The 14,845-nt window shown below is 38.6% G+C and overlaps 1 protein-coding gene across 6 annotated transcripts in view; it reads right to left on the bottom strand.

Moving 5' to 3' along the window:
• LOC128579451 (zinc finger protein 41-like) overlaps window positions 1–11,303 on the bottom strand; it is a 36,220-nt gene extending 24,917 nt beyond the window's left edge. For 2 of the 6 annotated variants that reach the window (XR_008378150.1, XR_008378152.1), the window contains exons 1-3: window positions 5,793–6,324; window positions 4,508–4,554; window positions 3,660–3,716 (exon numbers count right to left, since the gene is read on the bottom strand). Coding sequence is in view for 2 of the 6 variants with exons in the window: in XM_053581543.1 (XP_053437518.1) it covers window positions 817–883; window positions 3,660–3,716; window positions 6,338–6,428; window positions 6,744–6,763 (235 nt within the window). In the remaining 4 variants the exon portion in view is untranslated. The other 4 variants (XR_008378153.1, XM_053581543.1, XR_008378151.1 and 1 more) reach the window with 4 other exon arrangements.
• Window positions 11,304–14,845: the final 3,542 nt, after the last annotated feature.

Genomic DNA, 14,845 nt, shown 5'->3' with positions numbered 1-14,845 from the left:
GGCCTGATGAACAAGGAAGTCTGGTGGGCCAGTAAGAATGTGGGTAGATAGAAAGAGACAATACCAATGACCAATAGAAAAGTTCAATAATGCCTGGAGGCAGAGAGAGGCCAGTGAAATATCTGCAACCAATTTCAAATGGAGAGAAACTGCATCTGAGCCTTTGGGTCTCTCTCTGTCTCTCGCACCTTCTCTCCATCATGAGAGGGACCACTTCCAACTCTGTTTGGAGATGCTCTAAATTTTCTTTGTTCTTCCTAAATAAAATTTCTCTTTGTTACACTGAGACTTGTGCAGGTCACTTTCACATTGCCTATGGTGCCCCAGTTTTATTTTCACTTTCCATTCATTTTTTCTTTCAATTATTGCTGTGCCTCAGTTGAACTTTCTAGTAATCTAACCAGGTCAACTGGGTTCAGGGAACCCAGACCCCCAACAAATGTAATTTTAAATTACATTAAGAGTACAATTAAAATCACCAAGTACATGCACAATACCCACAAACCTTTAAAATATAGACAATACCCACTGTTGATTCTCAGTTTCAAGACTAGCCTTTTATATATTTTGCTGAGAAAATAATATTAATAAGCCAGGATGATGTAAAGTTTTCTTTTGAATAGAGTTTGAGAAAGTAAAAAGTAGCTCAGACTAAGAAAGCAAAATTCTGCTCTTCCATACTTCATGCTAGGATAAGAGACACAGATAAAACCAGCTGCAAAGTTGACAAAAATTAGTTATTTCTCCCAAGTCATGTTGCAGCTATGAAGTGTCATAATGATCCCTTCTTTGAGTAACCAATGATTTGTTACTCACCACGAAGCTGTCTTTTAAAATCACAGAAATTTTGCAGTTTGAAATCATACCAGTGTTTAAAGTATACCTAAAGAGACAGACAAAATGAACTTTGTGTTTAAAATGAGACATACCCTCCAAAACAGAATCATCAGACATCTTATTTTGCCACACACAGAACCAAATTCTACCTCTATTCCTCCACCCAAAAGTAAACATAAGATGTATGTTACTTATATATTTATCCACTACATACATGCCTGACTTGTCATAAATATTCGTATTTCCCTCCAGCCCTCCTCAATATATACGTAAGACTAACTCCATAAGACACATCTACCAGTTCTTTGCTCCCTTCTGCTGAGCGTACACTTTTGGTTTTCTCCCAAAGTTGTGTTTGTTTTTTCCTCTTAAAATTAAGTGTCTCCCTGGGCGGTGCCTGTGGCTCAGTGAGTAGGGCGCTGGCCCCATATACTGAGGGTGGTGGGTTCAAACCCAGTCCCAGCCAAACTGCAGCAAAAAAATAGTCAGGTGTTGTGGCAGGTGCCTATATACCAGCTACTTGGGAGGCAGAGGCAAGAGAATCGCCTACTCCCAGGAGTTGGAGGTTGCTGTGAGCTGTGATGCCATAGCACTCTACTGAGGGTGATAAAGTGAGACTCTGTCTCTTAAAAAAAAAAAAAATTAAGTGTCTCCCTTTCCTTCCTCCTTAGAGCTCATGGTCTTTTACTAACACAAGAGAGAATATTAAGTGACTTCGATGCACATAAGTGGTCTTGATTTCTGACCTAGGTGCAGAATTTCACATGAGGAGCTTGTGAATGCACTATTTTACCTTTATCTTAACTTCATATTTTCTAAGGAAGCAGAACCCCAAGTCCACTTTGCAGTCTGGACATGCTGTTGATACCTTCACATAGAGCCCACTTTGTTTTAAGCCTATCAAACTAATGATTTCATTAAAATTTCATATGAATTTCACCCTTCCTGAGAAATTATGTAATAACCCTATCTCTTTCTTTGTCCTTTACTGCAATGGCAATGAGCCCTTAATACTGAAAAGTTCAGCCCAGTGATCTTTGATTAATTGAGTAGGACCACATATTAATTTTTATATCATTAAAAAATTACAAATAATCATTTGATTTTAAAGGCTTATTATCTCCTCTTCATCTTGAGACTGCACGTATCTTGCTCTTTTTTATGAAATGAAGTTGCAACACTTGCTGGCACTGTGATACCATCTATGACTTCATTAGTTTTTGTTTGTGACATCGCTAGTATATAAATATCTTAACCTTATCCATTAGAAAGTATCAAGACTGTTTTGATGTGTTCCTTTTGATCTGATTATAATCATGCATATAAAAGTTCTTCATCAATCTTCTACAGTTTCTTTGTTAGATGCTTAAACTATTAATAGAAAACATATACTTAAAAATCAAAGGACATTTACCAATGAAATTTGTTCTTTTGAAGAACTGTGTTAGGAAAAAAACCCTTAAAAGTATAGACAAAAGCCACAGTATACACAAAACAAAAATAAAATTAATGATTTGTAGATAGTTATTATTAAAATGTTGACTCTATTAAAATTAAACAAAGCTAAGTTTAATACTTATAAAAAGCAGTAGAATTTAAGGAAAAGCCAGACAAAATTAATCTTCTGCCAGGGAAGATTCCTGTCAGAAAAATAATAACCATATGAATTATTCACCATGCCAAAAAGTATTGTATTTTCCTGAGGTTCATGATTCACAGTATAAAACTATGAATATTTTTACCTTAAAATTGTAAAGTCTATGCTATTATATGTTAAAGGAAAATTAAAAAGAAATCACAGGTCCAGTACTACATTTTGAAAATTTTATATATTAAGAATGAATCCCAGAATATATTTTTTCATAGAAAGAAAAAGAAAAATCCCATTTATACGAAACGTTTCTGGAATAAAAAACAACTATCAAAATACAATTTTCAAAAACTTAAAAACATAGTTCTCCTAAAAGCATAGTGAACAAAGATTTACTTAAATTTTGTTGACAGACCAGCAGCTTAAAAGAACTGGTTCTAAGAAGATGCAAGAAACAGATGTATGGAGAATGGAAAAAAAGAATGCTGGAATAAGATTACAAAATTAGATACAAATCTGGTTTACACCCCACAAGACAATAATACCACAACTTTGGGTATCTTTTCTTTTAGATAGAAATAATTTGGAACTTTTCAATCTTTTATAAGTTAACATGTACCTTTGAGGGTTTGAATATTAATCAATAGTAAATGTAAGTCAAACAATGCAGCCTTCCTCTGCTATATCCAGACCATTGTCTAATATGACATGGTCTAATATAATATGACATGGTCTAATATAATATGTCTTTTGCCTTATTTCTACATTTTGGAAATTTTTTTTTAACATGATACATTTTTAATTTTTATTTTTCCTGGAGAAATTTCTTATTCTGATTCTGTACTCAGAAATAAGAAAGTAAGCTTAACAAATATAATGAAATAATTATATAAACTAGATGTGTCTTAAGACTATATCCACCAATGTTAATGTATTCTTGATATTTTTAATAGTATAGTAGTAGGTCTTACAATGCAAAGCAAGAATCAGACTCTGATTGTAGGATATTTTACCATCAGCAATTATGATGTGACTATCTGTCAGATTAGGGCTGCTACCTCTGAGAGAAATGAAATCTCTTAAATTGATACCATAAACCCTGGAACTACCATACCTATCAAATACTACATGTTAGCTGTGAACTTGCGATTCACTGGGAACATTAAGAATTAGAGGCAGTAAAAAGGCATTTTCTCTTTATTTCTCTTCTATACAAGAGGTAAATTATTACCTTTGTTTCTTCTATGGGAAGGTGAAGATCTTCATCTGGCTGGGTAACTTCATGACTCTAAAGGGACATAAGATAAAATCACTGTGGCGGGTTGCCTATAACCTGAAACAGAGACTCAACAAGAGCCACCAATCCACATGGGTGTGGTGTATATAGGATGCCCTCCTTTACGAAGGACTAAAATTAAGGTCGCATTGTAACATTCAATTATAATCTTCTTTCTCCTTGTTTGAGACAAAGACAAACACAACCATGATTGAACAAAACTGCATAATTTTAAAAATATTTTATACACATTTTAGTTACATAATATGCTTTTGTACATTTTAAGTAAAAGTTATAAGGGTGCCCTTCACCCAGAATATGTGCATCGCACCAGTTAGGTGTGAATTTACCCTACTCTCCGTCCACCCCGCACCCCTTACTTAATTTCCTTTGAGTTTTACTTCCATATATGTACACAAGTATTGATCAACTAGTTCCAATTTAGTATTGAGTACATGTGATGCTTGTTTTTCCATTCTTGATATGCTCCACTTAGAAGAATGGCCTCCAGTTCTATCTGGATTGTTACAAAAGATACTAAATCACTATCCTTTTTATGGCTGAATAGTAACTGCATAATTTTAAAGGCAGCTTTTAACATGGAGCCTATCAAAACAAAAGTAAATTTATAATAAAAGGCCTTTAGACATTCCATAATTCTGCTTTTTCATATGGGGATGAAATCTATTTCTCAGAAAGTATCTATCCTGCTCAAGAATAATATTAAAAATCTGTTAACACCACCTGTTTTCTATAATTGAAAAATTATTACAGTGTCTAGGGGGGCATGATTCCATACTCACTCAGGAAATATTTCAGCAACTCTTCATAACATTGTTTTCTTCTAAACCTTAGAAACAAGGGCTTGATTTTATAAAGTGAATCTTTACCTTGTAGTAATAGTTACATATTTTAGATTTTATGCCATTTAAAAATCATAGATAGTAAGACCATATACTTGATTTCACTAAGAAAAAATGTTATTTTAGTTACTTCCTCCCAAATTCTTATCCAAAAAAAGTAAATACTTAGTTTCCAGAAAATTAATGATGATAGGAACCCTCAGCTTCTGATAATTAGGGATGGGATTGATTAGGCTGCGGTATCTGACTAGATAAATATGGTTGGATTCAGTGATCAAGTGTAACATTTTGGTTTTTAATTTATCTTCTCAAGGGTATATCTTAAGAACTATTTACATCAGTGGTTCTCAACCTTCCTAATGCCTCAACCCTTTAATACAGTTCCTCAAGTTGTGGTGACCCCCAACCATAAAATTGTTTTTGTTGCTACTTCGTAGCTGTAATTTTGCTAGTGTTATGAATTGGAATGTAAATATCTGATATGTAGGATGGTCTTAGGCGACCCCTGTGAAAGGGTAGTTTGACCCTAAAAGGAGTCATGACCCACAGGTTGAGAACCGCTAATTTTAAAAGATCCCTAGTTCAGGGTGGTGCCTGTGGCCCAGTGAGTAGGGTGCTTGCCCCATATGCCGAGGGTGGCGGATCCAAACCCAGCCCCGGCCAAAGTGCAACAACAACAAAAAATAAATAAATAAAATAAAAAAGATCCCTAGTATAGCTTATTGCAGATCATTACAACAGTAAACTGTATTTGTTGGTATTACCTTTCTTCAGAATATCCTACTTCTAAAAGACATTGCTAAAATACAATTTTTATCATATTAATCCTCATCCCAAATACACTCAAACACACATATATACCCATACGCACACATTTAAATGTAAATGTCTTCAGGAAAACATTAAAAGATTCATCTTAGATATCTAATTTCCACCCTTATCTGCCACAACTTTCCAAATTAGTTTACCCACTCTTCTCTGCCCCTGAGCTTTGCCCTTAAAGTCCTTTTTCACCTGAAGTATCTTCACAATTTAAATTTCACTTGTACTTGGGTACCTGCTTAAATCTAACTATCCTCATGAGTTTCCTGTGACCACACTAATGTCCCTTCTCTTCCCTTACACAACACTCATCTTTTTTGTCATACTGCTAAGCAACTGCTATTCACCTAAATAAATCATGTAAATGTAAATCATGCAAAAATATTCCTTCTGTATGCCTTACCTCAAGGAGACTGTAAGCTCCCTCCAGTCATGGCTGTATCTTAAACACGTTCTTTCTCTCAAAGTCATCTATGAAGTTTGATCACTTCTTAATGGGTAGAAAAGAGATCACAGAGAGTGTCATAAAGGGAATGGCCCCTATGAATTAATGTTTGTGTGTGTGCGTATTTGTGTACACATTTTCCTCCGAAATTTCCTGAATAAAATTTCCCAGTAGAAAAATATTACATTCTTCATCCCCATAAGTAACTGAGATTTTTCTGGGAATAATACAATACAATAATACAAACTAAAGATGCTTATCATAATTAAAGACAGCCCAGATATTTTTGGAAAGATCATGTGTCCTGATAGTTGGTTCAGTGTATGAGTCCTCCTATAGATTACAACCTTTATGAGATGAAGCCAGTTTTCACGGGTCAATTTGCTTCCATTCCTAGAAGAAGGGGTGTGTGTGCATAAAGAAGAAAAGTCACAAGACTTCAGGAAAAGTAAACAAGCTTTCAGACTAAGATAGCAGATCAGAAACAGGAAATACCAACTCACCAGAGAGGTCCAACTGAAAAAACCACAGCAGCCATAATCTCTGCCTCTGTGTCCCCCTCTCTGGAAAGAGTGGAATCTTGTAGAGACAGATCTGAGGAAGAGAAAGAACCATAGACACCAGTCCTGCCTTGTGAATTGTAGACTCACCACGTTGGAATCCTGACATACAGGTGAGTGTAACCTCCCCAAGCAAATACAAGAGTAACCTCAAGATCAGTGAGGGACAAAGATCCTTGGTTCCGGAGAGCTTGAGACTTTAATACTGTTAAATGTAATCACAATAAGTAAGCAAGACATTGTACAAGATTTTAAAATACTTTCTCATTGAATCCTCTCATCAACCCAACAGGAATATTCCCATTCCACAGATAAGGAAACTGAATCTTAGAAAAATCAAAGTATTTACCCAAGGCCATGAAGAGCCATGACTCCAAATCAATCTAAGTCCAAAGCCTGTATCTCTTCCACTAAGTCAATATGCTGTGTGAAGTAAAAGAATATAATTCCATCTTTCTTTGCCACAATCACCACCTCATCTAACAATTAAATATTCTAAAAGTCTCCTCTTCTGCTTTTCTTGTGAAAAGTCAGTTTCCTAACATTTTCAGAGACCTCAGCTTCATGTAAGGAATACACTACAACTTCAAAATTTAAATGATATTAGAAACTCTGACATGTCCTCCCAACCTCGTACTCAAATATATCTTTATCCTTTGTATATCAGGCAAATCTAAATAAAAGGAAGTGGGGATAACAATAATAACAGAAGGGATATGAAATTCAATGCACAATACATTAAGGATTAGTCCTTTGGTATTGAAAAAAAGTACATGCCTTATACAGGTTTTATACTGTGGTCAAACAGGATGGACCTTATTGAGGGATGCCTGGGCACTGGTTCTGCTTTTCTGATGTATGTTATTTCCTTATGCCAAATGGTATAAATTGTTAATATAAATTATACAGGTTTTATACTGTGGTCAAACAGGATGGACCTTATTGAGGGATGCCTGGGCACTGGTTCTGCTTTTCTGATGTATGTTATTTCCTTATGCCAAATGGTATAGATTGTTAATATAAATTCTTCTAGAATATAACAGCCTCACGGACCAAAGGGCAGTGACGTAATAAATATCCAGTTTTTGAGAAACTCTACTTTGTGCAAAAAGTACTACAATTATATAGCCCTTCAAGTAGAAACTTTGTTATGCTTAAACATGCTGAATCCACTCCTGCCCTGAAAGTGAACCTTGCTTCCTGTCAGGTTGTAGCTTTTGTTCAATAAATATAACAGAACTCAATCTAACCTTATAGTTTATACCAATGCAATATTTAACCATTATCTTTATATTGACATAAAACCAAGGCTGTCATGAATGCAAAAACATTAGAGATATATAAATGAGATAGATATGAGTATAGTGAAACTTACACTGTTAAGGCCACTAAATTAAAATTTTCTAACTTCAAGAGGAGACCAGGGTTGAGTGAAATCAAGAAAATATGTGAGTATCTTAAAAACACAGAATTATTCGACGACACCAGGTTTCACTAGGCACAATGAAAATGTTTTGGTGGAAGAGAAACAATGAGAAGTTGAGGGAGGGAAAAGAGTGCAGTGGGAGGGAAAAACTGCAAAAAGGACCAGTCTTTGTTATTTACAGAGGGACAGAATGGTGCCTGTGGCTCAAAGGAGTAGGGTGTTGGCCCCATATACCAGAGGTGGCGGGTTCAAACCCAGCCCTGGCAAAAACAAACAAAACAAAACTGCAAAAAGGACCAGTCTTTGTTATTTATTGATAAATAGTTTGGACAAAGGACTGGTCTTTATTGATAATAAACGTTATTTATTGATAAATAGCAGCAAACCTCAAGGCTGTTTTGGCCAACTTACACAGGCTGTGTGCAAACTATCTTTGTTCCCTACAGTTCACCTTTTGATATAAAGAGCCAAATTACCCCTCATTTTAATGCTAAAACCTCACCCCAAAATGAACATGTATGTTACATATGTTTACCCCATGTGCCCCTGCCTTACTTCCCTCATGAATATTCATATTTCCCCCTGCTCAGTACACAGGTAAGGCTAATCCTGTGACACATACTGTACATACCAGGTTCCCCCACCCTTCTGCAGCGCATGCAGATTGTTTCTTCCTTTGAAAATAAAGTTGTTTCCTTTCCTTCCTCTGTGGTTCTTCCTCTCATGGTCTTTTGTTAACAAGATTACCAACAAAAGTGGTTTTACCTTACATTAGTGTTTCTCTACATTTTTTTGTAGGTCATGGATCCTTTTGAAAACCTAATGAAAATTATGATTCCTCTCCCAGAAACTCACACATATAATTAGAGGGATAGCAATTCTGAGGATGCAAACTCTCACTAGACACGCTTATTAGAAAGGAAATTCTTTAGCTTCATCTAAGACCTAAGTCAGGGTCTCAACTCTAGGTGAATGTACCTCAGCTTTTTAACCTTACATATTGTCCTAAAGTCAACTCGTGAACCTCAAATTAAAAACTCTTCTGGGCGGCACCTGTGGCTCAGTCGGTAAGGTGCCAGCCCCATATACCGAGGGTGGAGGGTTCAAACCCGGCCCCGGACGAACTGCAACAAAAAAATAGCCGGGTGTTGTGGTGGGCACCTGTAGTCCCAGCTACTTGGGAGGCTGAGGCAAGAGAATCGCTTAAGCCCAGGAGTTGGAGGTTGCTGTGAGCTATGTGATGCCATGGCACTCTACCTAGGGCCATAAAGTGAAACTCTGTCTCTACAAAAAAAAAAAAAAAAAAAAAAAAAACTCTTCTTTACACACCTTGAAAACCCAATTGAAATATGTTTTACCCAAAGGATTCTAGAGCCCAGGCAAAGCTTTGCCCCACGTTAGTTTCCTCATCCGAGTTTCTGCCTCCAGCTAGGCGTTTGTTTAAATATTCTTCATCTCGCCGGTTCAGAAGCGATGATTTTGCTAAGTTTGATGACAATTTAAAACAATAACTGAAACTGCCCTAATGAATATTAACAATAATTTCATACCAACACCAATAAATCTTAATTTGGGGGGGTTGGACCACATTTGAGAATCTGACTTTGTCCAGAATAATGCACATTCATAAGTGATGTTGCAAATTATTTTAAGGAGCTTGAAGACCATCTCTCTCCCAACCCCTACACTGACCCTTAAGTTAATAAGACCAGTTTTACAAGGTCACAAAGAACCAAGACAAACTATAATATTTTTCCCATACACCAAAGCAAATGTACAAAGAGCAACATAAGACATTTCAATTCAAGGAACATGAGCAATAGTTTTCTGCACCTTTAAAATTTGTTAAGAATGACCCTGCATCATTTATTTAGAATTTCTTCTTCTTTTTTTTTTTTTTTGAGACAGAGTATTACTTTGTCACACTTGGTAGAGTGCTGTAGCATCATAGCTCACAGCAACCTCAAACTCTTGGGCTCAAGCAATCCTCTTGTTTCAGTTTTTCATTTTGGGTAGAGACAGGGTCTCACTCTTGCTCAGGCTGCTCTAGAACTCCAGAGCTCAAGTGATCCACCCACCTCGGCCTCCCAGTGTGCTAGGAGTACAGGCATGAGCTACCCCACGTAGCCTAGAATTTCTTTTAAAATCTGTAATGATTAATAAAATTCTCCTTGGCAATAAATCATGCAGGTAAAATGTTTAACCAAACTGCAATAAACATTTTATTTTATAATCAGAACAATACTATTCAACATTCAGTCTAGTCAGCTTGACCTAGATTGTGTAAACATTATATATATATATATATATATGGAGTAAGCCAGACTACTAAGACCTCTAAGACCTGGGGCTGTGATATTTATCCTTCTTTCTACTTTTCTGTATTATCCAAGTAGACAAGAAGTATCTATACATGTATAAGCAGAAGTCTGGTATAAGAATGAAATCCCAGAGTGGCGGTCGACATCCTCAGTCAGGTTCTAACTTTGGTTTGGCTACCGCGACTACAGACAGGTCTCTTTAACACAATCAGTTATTAGCAAATGAGAGTAACCACCTGCTTCTCCTTCGACATTAGATATCTAGGATAACACACGTATTTCACCAGTCACAATTTCCCTATTTTGTTTTGGATGCTGTCTTTCCAAGCATTGCAAAAGTATTAAGAAAAAGGGAGAAACTTCACTTGCTGTGGTCCCTAAGCCAGTGTAGCTATTTAAAAAGAATAAAGGGTCCGTGTCCTTGCTGAGAATTTTAGCGCCATGGACGAGTCCAGCATCTCCCAACCAATGCAATCATACTATCTTTATGTCACGGAGTGAGTGACAAGTGATTTAAAGGTGGTTACAGTGTTCGAAATGTCATAAAATGAGCCGACAAAGAAAAGCTGTCTGGGTTACTAAGAGTAGCGCAGGTCACCCTCTGTGAAACCTACTTCCGACCCTGCTGTCTCAACAAGACAGGATGGAAACGCTCCCTCCACCTCTGCGCGCTTTCCCCAACCGCCCTTCGCTCCGAACTTGCGGGCTCCAACCCTCCTAAAGCCAGCAAATGGGGAAGGCTGGGAAGGTATGGTCAGGGCCCCGACCGCCCGTGACGAGCCCCTCACCCCAGCTCCGCCAACCGATCTGCGCAACCCCAGGGCAGCCAGGGCGGCCCGGCCTCCTGGGGAGGTTCCCGCGTTCGGACCCGGGCGAGGAGACCATGCAGAGCGGGGGACCGCCCTGCGAGGGAGGCCGTGCCCAGCCCGCGCCCACACGCAGGTAGGAGGCCCAGCCCCATTCGCCTCTCCGGGGTGGGCGGGTCCGCTGGGGGGGGTGGGAAGGGGCTCTGTAGGGAACTGCCACCCCCCGGAAGCAGCAGGGAGTTAAGCGCGAGGGAGGGGCGGCCGAGAACCCAGGTTTGGCGCCCGGGGGAACGAGTACCTGGTGGCCGAACTGAGGACAACAGAGAGCACTAGCAGAGGAGAGCGGGAACTCTTCCAACAATGGCACGGGCTCGGCTGGGCCGGCCTCCGGGTAGGCCATTGCGCCTGCGCAGGGGCGTTGGAACTACAGTACCCAGCACCCTCAGCGCCCACTCTTCCCCGCCCCTTTTGTCTGCGCTAACGAAGGAATTGCCAATATACTGTTTCTGTGAGCTAAAAGATTCAAATTGTATATACTTCTTTTGAGAGACTATGACTACGTGTCAAAAGCACCAGCCCTGGAGACAAAGAAGAGTGACACAACTCTTGCCTTGCGACTGAGGAAAGCCCTTGGAGAGAACAGGTCTTCTGCAATTTATTTTAAATCTGAGCGCCCAGCCGGTGTATGTCCGGGCTTATGGTTTTCCTTCCTTTAAGTTCTTGCCTGAAAAATACAGATCATGCCTTCATTACAATTTCTGGGTCTTTGAACTAGAGCTTCCTGTCTCTACTCATCTAAACGTTAATGATGATGACAATAATAACTTGATTTCCTTTGCCGTACTTCTATGCTTTTAATGTCCAAAGGCCATATTCTTCACAACTGGTCAAGTTTAGAATCCTCCAGGACTCCAGAGCTGCTTCTTCCAGGCTGAGACCATTTATTTAACTCGTTTCTGCTCTGCCTTGGATCCATTAAAACCTCTCTCTGCTTCTTTAATTGTGTATGAGATCCAGACGGGGTCAGCTCTCTCCAGAGGGGAATCTGCTGGGAAATATAAAGCTTAGCGAAATTGAACACAGCATAGAACTGGACTGTTGAGATATTAAAGAGCCAGTAAGTACCTTTGGAGATAATATGACATAATCTTTGAACTATTACTATCAGAAGGGAAACACAAGTGGAAAAACCAAGCTTCTGGAGATAACAAATGCAATATATGAAATGAAAGATATACTTAATTGGATTAAGAACAGATTAGACACTACAGAAAAATAGAAACTGCCCAAAATGAAACACAGAGAAAAAAGATGAAAAAATGAACAGAGCACCAGTGAGTTACAGAAGCTATCAAGTAACCAAACTAAGAATCCCAGACAGAAGAGAGAGGGAGTAGAAAAATATTTGAAGAAATAATGGCTAAACATTTTTTAAATTTTAAAAAATTTTGATAAAAATTTTAAGCCTACATATCCAAGAAGCTCAATGAAATCCAAACCAAAAAAAAAAAAATCACACACACAAAAAAAATCTTGTGATCAAGAAAATCACACCAGAGCACACCATAATTGAACTGCTACAAACCTAAGTCAGGAATTGAGGCTCATGCCTGAAATCCCAGCACCTGGATTACAGGCTAATATAAGAGGATTGCTTGAGACAAGGAGTTCGAGACCAGCCTGGGCAATACAGTGAGAAGAAAAAGGAAAAAACAATTAGCTGGCATGTTGTCTAGCACCTATAGTCCTAGCTACTCAGGAGGCTGAGATAGGAACATCACTTGAGCTCAAGAGCTTGAGGTTATAGTGAGTTGTGATCATGCTGCTTGGCAACAGAGCAAGATCTTATTTATAAAAAATATAAATAAATAAATGATAAAACTATTTGCCACAAACCAGTAACAAAGGGAAATCTTAAAAACAAAGGAACAAAGATATGTATGTACCTGGGAACAAAGATAACTACTTCTCATCAGGAAAAATACTAGAAGACAGCAGAGCAATGTCTTCAAAGCAATGAAAGAAATTAACTGTCAGCCTGGAAATATATACCCTTAACATATTCTACCTAAATGAAAGTGACTCTGTAAAGAGATGGAGTAGATACACTTCTTCCTATACCTCCTCCTAAGTATGGCTAAAAGCCCCTGATATTATATATAAAACAACTATAAGTAGATTCTGAAAATTGGACAGAAGACAGTTCAGCTGGGGACCTGGCAACCTGAGGAAAAACACGTGGGTGAGTTTCCTGGGTTTTGTTTTTGCCTCATGTATCTTGGCCTGAGTGCCAAAGAAGCTGTCGACCTGAAATGTCAACAGATGCAGGCAAAAACAAACAAACAAACAAAAATCACCAAAAAAAGCCTGCTCTCTTCAGCCAAAGAACTAAGAAAAGGGCAATGTGGCATGCCAGAAAACTGTTAAGATAATAACCACTATACTCCAGCTAAATGCCACAGAATAAAATGGTGATCCCACCCTAGACATCTACCATCACCTAAGTGTAAACTGGTTGTCCCTTTGACCCTGCAAGGGTGATGTCAGAGAAGGCAATGTGAGGAATAAGGACTTTCATTCATACCCGGTGGTACTGAGCCTTGCCACACATAGTGTTAGTGTGGGTCTTCTGAGAAGCAGTAATAAGGTGTTCCTGCCCTCTGACATGAGGTGTTATCAGTGGTGACCTAGTGAGAAAGTTCAATCCCTGCCCAGCAGTAACAAGGAATTTCCCCTCCCCAGAGCTGTCACTGGAGGCTGAGTAGAGAACTTAGACTTCCACCTCTGTCAGGTTTGTTAACAAAATGTCAGTTCACGTTCCCTGGTTCTTGGTTCCCAGTACTGAAGAATGGTTACTAATACCAAGATGACAGAATAAATAAGCAGAACAAGTAGCTGCAAGCAGGCAAAGGGCCAACATTTAATAAAGCAAAGTACATTCCAGAGAGGGAATGGGTTTATATGACAAAGATCCTGAGTTTAAAGAGTGTAGTAGGCATAATGCACTCTCAAAGTTAGTAGAGAGCAGACTGCGTCAACGAGCAACAGCAGCCCCCTAGGGTTAGCATTTGTCCTTTATGCTAATCATTAATGATTAAAGAGTGGAATATTCATAAATTTTCTGGGAAAGGGAGAGTTTCCAAAACCAGTAGTCCTCCCCTTTCCTGACCTTATAGGGTAACTTCTGAGGGTTGCCATGGCATTTGTAAACTTCTGAGGATTGCCATGGTGCCGGTGGTGATACTGTGCTCATGAGGGCAAGTCACTTGAGGACACTGTCACCTTGTTTATAGGCATGCTTCAAGACTACCTTTTTTGGTATTGATCATATCACCATTTTTGGGTTTCTCTGCCTCTTTCTGGTTGGTCAGTACTTGGAGATCCCTATCATAGATCAAACATCTGTTCAGCTCTTAGAAACCCCTTGGTTATTCCTTTTTGGAAGCCTCCTATGGTCAGTATGTTCCTATTACTGTAGACAAAGCATCTCCTAGTGCCATCTGTTCCTCACCCTTCTTGTCCATACCTAACACCTCCACCTAGCCATAATCAGGTGGTGACCTTCTTCCCTTGGCAAAGTGAGGAAGCGTGCTGAAATGCAAGATTTAAATAAGATCCAGAGTATTATAATACTCAAAGTATCCCCAAAGGATACTAAAGTATCAAAGGCTTAAAAGGAATGTGAAATGCATAACAAAAGATTCATATGCATGTGGGTGGGATAATGGTGGCAAATTCTACCCTGTAAAATGGCTTCTTTCTTTTTGATTAGAAGCTCAGATCAGCCTCCGAGTTTCTCACAAATTCAATCCTCTGCTCAGACTCTCCCAATAATTCCTATTTTAAAATAAAAGTAAAATTCCAATGGCTTCCCCAGGCCCTAAGTAAGCTGGCATCC

The sequence above is a fragment of the Nycticebus coucang genome, unplaced genomic scaffold (genome assembly GCF_027406575.1).
Source record: "Nycticebus coucang isolate mNycCou1 unplaced genomic scaffold, mNycCou1.pri scaffold_54, whole genome shotgun sequence".
In the NCBI taxonomy this organism is placed as follows: domain Eukaryota; kingdom Metazoa; phylum Chordata; class Mammalia; order Primates; family Lorisidae; genus Nycticebus; species Nycticebus coucang.
The sequence above is the reverse complement of the archived record's forward strand: the minus strand, read 5'-3'. Positions and strand labels throughout refer to the sequence as shown.